Here is a 9,741-nt window from a genome sequence, read left to right on the forward strand (position 1 = left end):
CCCCGGGGCGGGCGGAGCGGGGCGGCCCCGGGGCGGGCGGTGCCGCCGGCCGCGCCATCGCGGGGAGCGCCGGCCCGAGATGGCGGCGGCGGGAGGCGGGTAGAGAGGGCGCGCTCGGCCCGGCCATGCACTTCTCCATCCCCGAGACCGAGACCCGCGCCGGGGACGGCGGCGCCGCCGCCTACGTGGTGAGCGGGGCCGGGGGAGAGGAGCCGTCCCTCGGAGCGGAGCGGGCGGCGCGGCCCGGGTGCGGTGCGGCCCCGGTGGGGCCGTGCGGGCCCGCAGCCCCGGCGCGGCGGCGGTTCGGGATCAGGATCGGGACCGGTGCCGGTACCGGGCGAGGCGGGCGGCCCCCGGCCCGCCGCAATCCCCGGCCTGCGCCCCGTGCCAGGGCCGGGCGAGGATCGGGCTCCGCCGCGCCCCGGGATCGGGTGTGGGGGTCCCCGGGGCCGCCCCGGGGGTGCCCGGCCCTTGCCCTGCCCGGGGCGCCGCGGGCGGGGGCGGCAGCGCCAACGGGCCCCGTCCGGTCCCATCCCCGGCCCCGGCTCATCCTGGCCCGCCCGTCCGTCCGTCCAGGCTTCCTGTTTTGCTCCCTGCCCTGCGCCGTGAGCGCCTCGGGAGCGGGGCCGGGGTCCGCTGCGCTGCGGGGCGGGGGCGGACACGGAGTGCCCGGACCCCCCCGGGGCCGGCGGTAGCGGGCAGAGCCCCCGGCGTGGGTGGTGGCTCCGGGCCGGTGCTCTCGGGGTGAAGGTGGGCAGCCCTGGGCTCCACGCTCCCGCGGGGACCCTCCGGTGCCGAGATCCCTCTCCGGAGGATTCCCCTTGGGAGCCCGAGGTGGGGTGTGAGGGCACGGACGCGGTGCTGAGCAGCGATGGAGGGACCTGGCGATCGCAGGAGCTGCGGTTGCACAAGACTGGAGGAGCAGGCAGCCCCCAAGACGTTTTGACCCCATGACCCCCTGCACTTTGCCCTCTGCAGTCTCGGTGGCTCTTTGGGCAGGGGGAGACCTCAGGGAGAGCCCTTGGGCAGGCCGGGGACTGAGCAGGAGCTGTGACCCCACGGAGGGCCCTGAGGGGACCCTGAGACACTGAGCTGGTGCCTTTGGGTTGGGAGGTGCCGGTGTGAGCTACAGTGTGGCTGTGCCAGTGCCTCTGCTGAGCCTGGGCAGCCCCAGCGCTCAGAGTCAGGAGGGCACTGGGGGCAGCCACAGGAGGCTGGGCTGCCATGGCTGGCTGGAGGCTCATCCTCCCATCCTCCCAAACACTGCTCTGGGGACGGCAGGAGCTGAGGGGACAGTGCTGTGCCCTGGGAGGACGTTGCCCATGGTGCCAGGAGCTGGGCTGCGGAGCTGCCGGGCCCAGAGCACTTGGCAGCCAAAGCTCTGCTCTGCCTGCGGCATCAGAGGGAGCTGAGCCAGGGCAGAGGGGGCACAGCCAGGAACCAGCTCCACGGGGTGCCCTGGGAGCTGGGAGGGGTGGCCTTGCCTCCTGGCTTGGGGACACTCGTGTCTGCGGGGCTGCAACATGGCTCTGCTCTGGGCAGTCACAGGGTTGGGCCTCCCTGGCGTCCAGCACACACGTCTCTTGGATGTGCCTCTTCCTGGGTGCTCCCTGAGGTGTCCCGTGTGCCTCGAGCTGGGCAGACCCTGGGCCCCCTCCATGCAGCGCGTGCTGGGGTCTGACTGGCATCTCTCCCTGCAGGCCTACAACATCCACGTGAATGGGGTGTTGCACTGCCGGGTGCGCTACAGCCAGCTCCTGGGGCTGCACGAGCAGGTAGGGAGGGCGGGGGAGGCTGCGCTGCCCACTCCTGCTCTCTGATGGCCCGGCTGGGCTCTTGCACACTGCAGGTTGCCCACGTGGCTGAGGGATGCTGGTGAGCTCTCTGCTCCCCTTTGCTGGGTCCCTGGGAGACAGCTGTGGCGGGGGCTCGGGGCAGCCACCACGTCCAGGGAGGTTCTCGCAGCACTCTGCTCTTTTCCCAGTTAAGGAAGGAGTATGGTGCCAACGTGGTCCCAGCCTTTCCCCCAAAGAAGATCTTCACGCTCACCCCGGCGGAGGTAGAGCAGCGGCGGGAGCAGCTGGAGAAGTACATGCAGGCTGGTAAGCTGGCCTGCCTGCCCCAGCCCAGGCCTGCAGGGCACTGAGGGCACTGCCCGTGGCTTCCTCCTGAACTGCTCCATTCGCCAGGGCCCATCTTGGCACTCCCAGTGTCATGCTGGCATTAGCTGGGCTTGTCCTCTGGATGCCAGCTGCTGTCCCAGCCCCTGCCCTGCGCAGGCAGAGGGGGTCCCTGGCTGCCTCAGCACGGTCTGGGGTCAAACCGAGGAGTGCAGAGGGGCTGGGCACTGGTGTGGGTCCCTGTCCCTTCTCAGGGACTCCTGATTCCTCGCTCCCCTCCCCGCAGTGCGGCAGGACCCGATGCTGGGAGGCAGCGAGACCTTCAACAGCTTCCTGCGCAAGGCCCAGCAGGTGAGGGTGGGGCCAGGGCGGGGCCCTCGGGCTGCACCCAGGGGCCGGGGTGCCAGTGCTGCTTCTCTCTCCAGGAGACGCAGCAGATCCCTACGGAGGAGGTGGTGCTGGAAGTGCTGCTCTCCAATGGGCAGAAGGTCAAGGTCACCATCCTCACCTCGGACCAGACGGAGGACGTCCTTGAGGTGCCAGAGCTCTCGTGCTGGGTGTGACCAGCTCCTCCTGCTGCATTCTGTGGTCTCCCACATGTGTGGGGTTCTCGCAGCCCAGCAGCCCCCCCCCGGGCCCTCCTTGCCACATCCCCACCCCAGAGCAGGGTTGACTTGGCGGGACTGAAGAGCTGGGAGCTGGAAAGGGTGTGCTGATGGGTGTCTCTGGGGCCACACTGATGTCGAGGGGGCCCCCAGCTGTTTCCTGGTGGCAGTGACGCCCCAGGCCTTGCCTCAGGGCAGCAGAGGTGCTGGCTTCCTGCTGCTGAGAGGCCCCAGAAAGCACGTGGGCTGGGTCCTGCTCCAGGGTCAGGATGCAGGAGTGCCACCTCTCTCGGGAAGTGGTGACCTCCTGCTCTCACTCCCAGGCTGTAGCCTCCAAGCTGGATCTGCCAGATGACCTGGTTGGCTACTTCAGCCTCTTCCTAGTGAGAGAGACCAAGGATGGAGCTTTCTCCTGTGAGTAAAACCCAACTGCAGTGGACATCTGCCCTGTACCCTGCCCGGAGGGAGGGCTGTGTGCTTGGACCCTCCCCTGGGTGGGTTCCCCCAGGCACCCTGGCTGAGGGGTCTGGGGGGCACTGCTGCCCTGAGCTGTGCTGAGCTGGTGTTTCCCCACAGTCGTGCGGAAGCTGCAGGAGTTTGAGCTGCCGTACGTGTCGGTCACCAGCCTGCACAACCCCGAGTTCCGGATCATCCTGCGCAAGAGGTGAGCGGGGGGCAGCAGTGGGGTGCTGTCTGAGGCTCCCCGTTCAGCAGAGGGACCCTGCTCTCCTGCCACTGCTGCCCACGTGGGCTTTGGCCTCCAGGAACACACCTGGCCACGACACCGGGGCAGGGGCTGCCCTGCTTGGCTCAGCCCATTTCTGCTTTCCCATGGCAGCCTGTTTAGAGGGGGAGCAGGGCATGGTGACCAACAGGAGAGCTGGCCAGAGTCAGCCTGGTGCCTCATCCCACAGGAGGATGATGTTCTCCCCATCGCTGTTAGGAGCTGGGGAATAGGTTGACCCATGTGGTTCTCTTCCAGCTACTGGGACTCGGCCTACGATGACGATGTGATGGAGCATCGCGTGGGGTTGAACTTGCTGTATGCGCAGGTGAGGGTCGGTGTGGCCCAGCCAGGTGAGGAGGGGCACTGCACCCCTCAGCCACGGCTGTGTGTGGGCTCGGGTGGCTCTGAGCCCGGCTGCTCACAGCCTCTGCTGCTTGGTAGACGGTGTCGGACATCGAGCACGGATGGATCGTGGTCAACAAGGAGCAGCACCGGCAGCTGAAGTCCTTGCAGGAAAAAGTCTCCAAGAAGGAGGTAGGGGAGGGCCTGATGCCGTGACCGGGGCGGTCCTGGTGCTGCACCAGCCCTGCTCCTGTGTGGTGCCGGGTTGGTCACCTGTTCCTGGCCTGGGCGGGCGGCCGGCGGTGCTGAGCATCCCCGGGTCTGCCCGCAGTTCATCCGCCTGGCGCAGACCCTCAAGTACTACGGCTATCTCAAGTTCGACCCCTGCGTCACCGACTTCCCGGAGAAGGGCTGCCACGTCGTCGTCAGCGCCGGCAACAACGAGCTCAACTTCCAGGTGCGGCTGCCCAACGAGCAGATCAAGGAGGGCAGCTTCAAGGTCACGCGCATGCGGTGCTGGAGGGTCACGTCCTCGGTGAGTGACGCCTGGGGAGCAGGGAGGGCTCTGGGGGGGCTGGAGGGGCCTGGCTGTGCCACCTCTCCCCAGGAAAGGTGCTGGCTTTGACGCTGGCTTCCAACCCAGCAGGCCTGGGGAGGGTCTGAGTTGTACCTTAGGGCTGAGGGTATCGTTGGTGTGAGGACATTCAAGGGGCTCGAGGGGAGCTGATGGTGGTGGAAGGCTGGTGGGCACTGGGCAAGCGTCCCACAGCTGACTGAGCACTGCCCTCAGTCTGCACTGGGGCCTGGGGAGCTGCCATTCCCCCTCTGGAGGCTCCCAGCCTCAGCGTGTGCCCTTGCAGGTGCCAATGAGCAACGGCCCCTCAGGGAGCAGCCCAGGGAAGTCCGAGGTGAAGCTGGAGTTGGCTTTTGAGTACCTGATGAGCAAGGACCGGTTGCAGTGGGTCACCATCACCAGCCCACAGGTAGGGCTGCCTGCATGCTGGTCTGGCAGTGGCTGTGGGGAAGAGGGTGGGTCTGGGCCTGGTGTGGGTGTGGGAAGCGTGTGGGGTGTGTGGAGCCCCGTGACACCTCTCCCTTGCAGGCCATCATGCTGAGCATCTGCCTGCAGTCCATGGTGGATGAGCTAATGGTGAAAAAGTCTGGAGGCAGCATCCGCAAGGTGACAGTTGGGGCTGGGTGGTGTCTCCGGGGTGGGATCCTAACCTGCCCCTGTGACTTCTTGGGGTCTGGGCTGGGCCCTGAGTGCTCCCCTCAGGATGGGGCCAGCAGACAGATCCCCAGGGCCTGTTTTAAGCCCCGGAACTGCCTCGGGGACCCTGCGGCTGAGCTGAGCTCCTCCCTGCAGATGTTTCGGCGGCGGGTGAACGGGGCCCTGCGGCGCTCGGACAGCCAGCAAGCTGTGAAGTCACCCCCTCTGCTGGTGAGTGGGCCCTGCGGGCCTGGGCGGGGCACACGCGCAACCATGGGTTGGGTAACAGAGTCCACTGCCCCCAGAGAAGCCACTGTCCCCTTGGCAGGGCTGGGGCGAGCTCAGGGGACAGCAGGGCTGTGGTGCCCCGCTCCCAGACGACTGGGAAGGGAAAGAGGCCCTGGACCCACATCGGTGAGCCTGATTCCCTGGGGGAGGGAAGGACAGAAGGTGGCCTGGCCTCATCCCAGGAGGGTGGGTGGTGGGATGGGTGGATGTTGTGTCCTACGACCCCAAGCTCCTGACTGTCGTGTCCCCACAGGACTCACCCGACGCCTCCCGGGAGCCCATGGCCAAACTCTCGGTGAGTTGTGTGTGGGTGTGCCGGTGCCCTCAGGCTGAGCAGGGAGGGGAGTTAGGAGGGTCCTCTGTAACATCTCCCCTCTCCACAGAGCAAGCTCACCTCTGTCAGCCTTCGTGGGATCAGCCACTCCAGCTCTGCTAACGACGTGGGCGCTAACGACTTCCACGGCAATTACGCCTTCGAGGGCATTGGCGATGAGGATCTGTAGTGCCCCCCTTCCCAGGACAGCCCCGGGCCCGAGCGAGGGCCTTTGCTGAGGAATGTACGACCTGCAGCCAGGTTGCAATCAACGTGCCTCTCACCTGCTACATCCACCTTCCCCTGCTCCCTGGGGCTGGGAGCTCGCCCCCAGCCCGCCGTTGCCTTCGGGGTGGGGGCAGCTGAACTCCTCCCACTGCTGGCTCCAGCTGGGAGACCCGAGCAGCGCACCCGGGCCGAGCCCTGGAGCAGTGGCGTGGGGCCTGGCTCAGCACAGGGGGCAGAGCTGCCCCTTCCCCAGCCGGGAGGGCCTGGCCCAGCCTGGGGGCAGCTGCTCCGGGCGGCCCCGGGCAGGCTCCATAATGCCAAATTAGTGTTTAGGTTTGTGCTCCGAGACAGAGTGCAGTTAAAGCTGTCTCGGGGGGCTCCGTGCCGAGCCCCCTCTAACCCGCTCATAGATGCCAGTGTAATCTAGGCTTGTAACCACGTATCTCCTGCTGCTCAGCCCGACAGAGCATTAATGGACAGTAACTGATGTTTACACACTGCAACGATGATTAAAATGGATCCTGATTGGTACTGGGCTGTTTGTTGGGGGGTGCCCACTGTCCCAACCTTCCCCGTGCCAGCCCTGTGCTGTCCTTCCCTGTGGCAGAACAAGGCCCCCAGGGAGAAGAGCAGATAACAAAAGTGACTGTTTAATGCTTTTATACACAATATAAATTACACCGACCAGCATGGCAACAGCCATGGAACCAGTCCTGTCCTCCCCCCCCACCCCTTTCCCCAAACCCCAGCAGAGAAAGGCTCCTGCAGGCAGGAACAGGCAGGTGGGGTGGCTGGGGGTATGGCAGTGCTGCCGTGGGGGCAGGTGCCCGAGCCGCAGGTCGTGGCTTCTCCCTGCTCTTCACCCTGCTCAGGCAGGACAGGGCTGCTGGAGGCCCTGGTGTAAGGCAGCCCTGAGCCCCTGCAGAGTCTCCTGCCCGTCCTCCCTCCCCCAGGGAGGGCAGGGGCCGAGGCACCCCAGGCCTGCCACTGGGCTAAGTGCTGTCTCAAGGCAGGGCCGTGCCCACGGCTGGGGGGGCCAGGAGGGCTTTGGCATTGCGCGGGTTCACCCAGCTCTCGGCCGTGTGGCCGTGGATCTTCTGGTGGCGCTTGTAGTTGTCCCAGTGGCCAGTGGTGTAGGAGCAGTCCCGGCACTGGAAGGGCTTCTCGCCCGTGTGCCGCAGCATGTGCCGCTTCAGGTTCATGCTCTGGTTGCAGCTGTAGCTGCAGAGGCTGCACTGGAAGGGCTTGTCGCCTGAGTGGATGCGCCCGTGACGCTTGAGGTTGGCCAGGTTGCCACAGGCGTAGTCGCAGAGCTGGCACTTGTAGGGCTTCTCCCCCGTGTGCACGCGCTGGTGCCGCTTCAGGTTGTCCAGGTGGGCAGAGGCGTAGGGGCAGAGCGGGCAGGCGAAGGGCTTCTCCCCGCTGTGCGTCTTCATGTGCCGTGCCAAGTGGTTGGGGTAGTGGGTGACAAAGGGGCAGAGGCTGCAGGCGAAGCCCTTGTCCCCGGCGCCCTTGCGGGGGCTGGCGCCCGGCTCGGTGCCCAGCACTGCCAGGCTGCAGCGCCCGCAGACCTGCTCGGCCAGGCCCTCGTCCTGCGCGAAGCCGTCGTCCAGCACCAGCCCGCACATGCGGCACGTGAAGGGGAAGAGCAGCTCGGGCAGCGCAGCCGCCTCCTCGCCCCGCAGCCGCGCACAGCCGGGCAGGAAGGGGCCGCTGCCGCTGCCCACGTGCAGGCTCAGCTCCGGCAGCAGCGGCTCTGTGGGACAGACAGACGGGGCTGTGAGCAGGGTGGCACAGCACCAGCGGGGATCGGCTCTGCGAGGAGCCCCAGTGAGCCTGGCAGTACGTGGCATCAGGTCGACGGCAGGACCGGTGCCCCGCCCCAGCCTCAGGGCCCTCCCAGCTGCTCTCCCCCCATCCCCACACCCCTCCACCTTTACCTGGGTCCTTGTCCCGCCGGTGCGGGCCGTCGCTCTCGGGCAGGCGGTGGCTGAGCATGTGCCGCTTCAGGTTGCGGCTCTGGTTGCAGCGGTAGTCGCAGGCAGCGCACTGGAAGGGCTTGTCCTGGCTGTGGACCCGCTCGTGGCGTTTGAGGTTGCCCAGGCTGCTGCAGGCAAAGCTGCAGCACGTGCAGCGGTACGGCTTCTCCCCGGTGTGCGTGCGCAGGTGCCGCGTCAGGTTCACCAGCTGGGCGGAGGCGTAGGCACACTGCGGGCAGGCGAAGGGCTTCTCCCCGTTGTGTGTCTTCATGTGGCGCTTGAGGTGGCTGGAGTAGTGGGAGGCGAAGGGGCAGAGCTGGCAGGAGTAGACGATGCGCTGGCTGCGGCTGCCCTCGGCGCCGGCGCACTGCAGGCAGCTCTGCCCCAGGCTGGCAGCCAGCTGCAGCCCGCACTGGCGGCAGGGCAGGGCGGCGGGGCCGGGCTCGCCCCCCTCCTCGGGGTCGCTCTCCACACTCAGCTGCTGGTACCCAGAGGAGCAGTCGTCGTCGCTCAGGGCATATGCTGGGATGGCGATCTTCCCCACCAGCGTGTCTGCTGAGAACACCGTGGGGACAGGGCAGTGTCAGCCAGGCTGGACGGGGAAAAGCCCCTCCACCTGTGCCCCCGGTCCCAGAAGGGTCTGGGCAGCCGTACCTACCCTGTGGCACCCAGAGGGAGCCCACCACACTGTGCACTGCAGTGAGAAGCCCCATGGCCACAGCTTGCCCCAACACCCTGCTGAGGGCTTGTCCTGGGCACCTCAGGAAACCCTGACACTTCTGCGTGGCTGGCCAAGACCCTGGCACCAGAAAGGGCAAGGGGACAGTGGTGGATCAGGCACTCACCGGCACTGCTGGGCCTGGCGGCTGGGAAGGGGGTGGGTGCAGCCCAGCCCAGGTAGGAGAGCTGGGTGCCCATAAAGCTGCTCCGTGCCCCCCTCACTGTGCCACTGCCCCACCCCCGTGGTCAGCAGCTGGTCATGCTCCCACGGCCGACACCACGGGGCTCCAACGCCAGCCCCTTCCATCCTGCAAGCAGTGCCTTCCCCAGCCCCACACAGCACTGTTGTCCCATGGCAGCGGGGGGAAAGGCTGTGCCAGGCTCTCAGGGGGCACTTCCCAGCTGGGCACAGACTCATCCTCCTGCAGCCCCTGTGCCCCAGATGTACCCCCAGGCTGGTGCTCAGGGCTGGAGGGGCAGAAACATGCAGCCCAAGCCTCACCACTGCCAGCCACAAGCCATGTCCTGCTGACCCCGTCCTGTTCCTGACCTGCAGCCCTGGGGCCTGTCAAACCCAGCAGCTGCCTGTGACCTGGAAAGCAGCCTGGGCCGTCCCCTCGCTGCTGCCCACCCTGCTGGGTCAAGCTCCCAGAGCCCCAGGCAGGCAGAGGGGTCAGGCTGACCCATGCTGTGGAATGGGGTGGCCCCTCCAGCCTCTGGGACCCTTCCACAAGCACTGCCTGGAGCACAGACCCCAAACTCGGCCCTACCTCAAACCCTTTGTTCCCCTGTCCCTTGAGCTCAGCCCCACACCAAGGGGCCCCCTGCCCCCTCGGCCCAGCAGTGCCACAGCATCCCCGGAGCACCTTCCCAAGCAGCCGTGTCAGTGCTGCCCAGGTGGGACAGTCTGTCCATCCTGCGGGCCCCGAGGTCCCAGTCCTGCTCCCGGCTGGGGCTGAGTGGGAGGACAGGGATTCCCAGCGGCTTTGGGCCCTGGCAACACCCACCTCCAGAGCAGCCGAGCGGCTATCCCAGCACAGGGAAGCACAGCCACATCTGCCGGGCAGACGGGCCTGAGCCCCAGCAGCGGCGTTGGAGCTCAGCACGGCCACCGAGCACAGGGAGCAGGGCTCAGCCCTCGGGGCAGCGACGGGACAGGCGCGGGGCCAGGCAGGCCGTGCCCCCTTCTCTCGCCGTTCTGTCCCCATG

The 9,741-nt window shown here is 67.2% G+C and overlaps 2 protein-coding genes across 2 annotated transcripts; one reads left to right on the forward strand and one right to left on the reverse strand.

Moving 5' to 3' along the window:
- Nucleotides 1-58: 58 nt before the first annotated feature.
- SNX17 (sorting nexin 17) lies at nucleotides 59-6,364 on the forward strand. Its single transcript, XM_027707410.1, has 15 exons — nucleotides 59-188; nucleotides 1,701-1,775; nucleotides 1,985-2,102; nucleotides 2,407-2,471; nucleotides 2,546-2,656; nucleotides 3,049-3,139; nucleotides 3,302-3,389; nucleotides 3,708-3,777; nucleotides 3,894-3,986; nucleotides 4,126-4,329; nucleotides 4,655-4,777; nucleotides 4,897-4,974; nucleotides 5,161-5,235; nucleotides 5,546-5,587; nucleotides 5,676-6,364. The coding sequence occupies exons 1-15, from the start codon at nucleotides 126-128 to the stop codon at nucleotides 5,793-5,795; spliced, it is 1,416 nt and encodes a 471-aa protein (XP_027563211.1). The 5' UTR covers nucleotides 59-125; the 3' UTR covers nucleotides 5,796-6,364.
- A 103-nt stretch (nucleotides 6,365-6,467) lies between these two features.
- ZNF513 (zinc finger protein 513) lies at nucleotides 6,468-8,600 on the reverse strand. Its single transcript, XM_027707411.1, has 3 exons — nucleotides 8,471-8,600; nucleotides 7,774-8,367; nucleotides 6,468-7,589 (listed from the first exon to the last, which is right to left on the reverse strand). The coding sequence occupies exons 1-3, from the start codon at nucleotides 8,523-8,525 to the stop codon at nucleotides 6,838-6,840; spliced, it is 1,401 nt and encodes a 466-aa protein (XP_027563212.1). The 5' UTR covers nucleotides 8,526-8,600; the 3' UTR covers nucleotides 6,468-6,837.
- Between the last annotated feature and the right edge of the window lie 1,141 nt (nucleotides 8,601-9,741).

The sequence above is a fragment of the Neopelma chrysocephalum genome, unplaced genomic scaffold (assembly GCF_003984885.1).
Source record: "Neopelma chrysocephalum unplaced genomic scaffold, ASM398488v2 Primary Assembly neopelma1_92885, whole genome shotgun sequence".
Classification (NCBI taxonomy): Eukaryota; Metazoa; Chordata; class Aves; order Passeriformes; family Pipridae; genus Neopelma; species Neopelma chrysocephalum.

Bases quoted from the DNA above. Each gene is read 5' to 3' on its own strand.
- SNX17 (XM_027707410.1), top strand. From the start codon at position 126: ATGCACTTCTCCATCCCCGAGACCGAGACCCGCGCCGGGGACGGCGGC. The intron at 3,390-3,707 runs GTGAGCGGGGGG...GTTCTCTTCCAG, and splicing joins CGGATCATCCTGCGCAAGAG to CTACTGGGACTCGGCCTACG. The intron at 3,987-4,125 runs GTAGGGGAGGGC...GTCTGCCCGCAG, and splicing joins AAAAAGTCTCCAAGAAGGAG to TTCATCCGCCTGGCGCAGAC.
- ZNF513 (XM_027707411.1), bottom strand. From the start codon at position 8,525: ATGGGGCTTCTCACTGCAGTGCACAGTGTGGTGGGCTCCCTCTGGGTG. The intron at 8,368-8,470 runs GTAGGTACGGCT...CGGTGTTCTCAG, and splicing joins CTCCCTCTGGGTGCCACAGG to CAGACACGCTGGTGGGGAAG. The intron at 7,590-7,773 runs GTAAAGGTGGAG...TCTGTCCCACAG, and splicing joins CCGGCGGGACAAGGACCCAG to AGCCGCTGCTGCCGGAGCTG.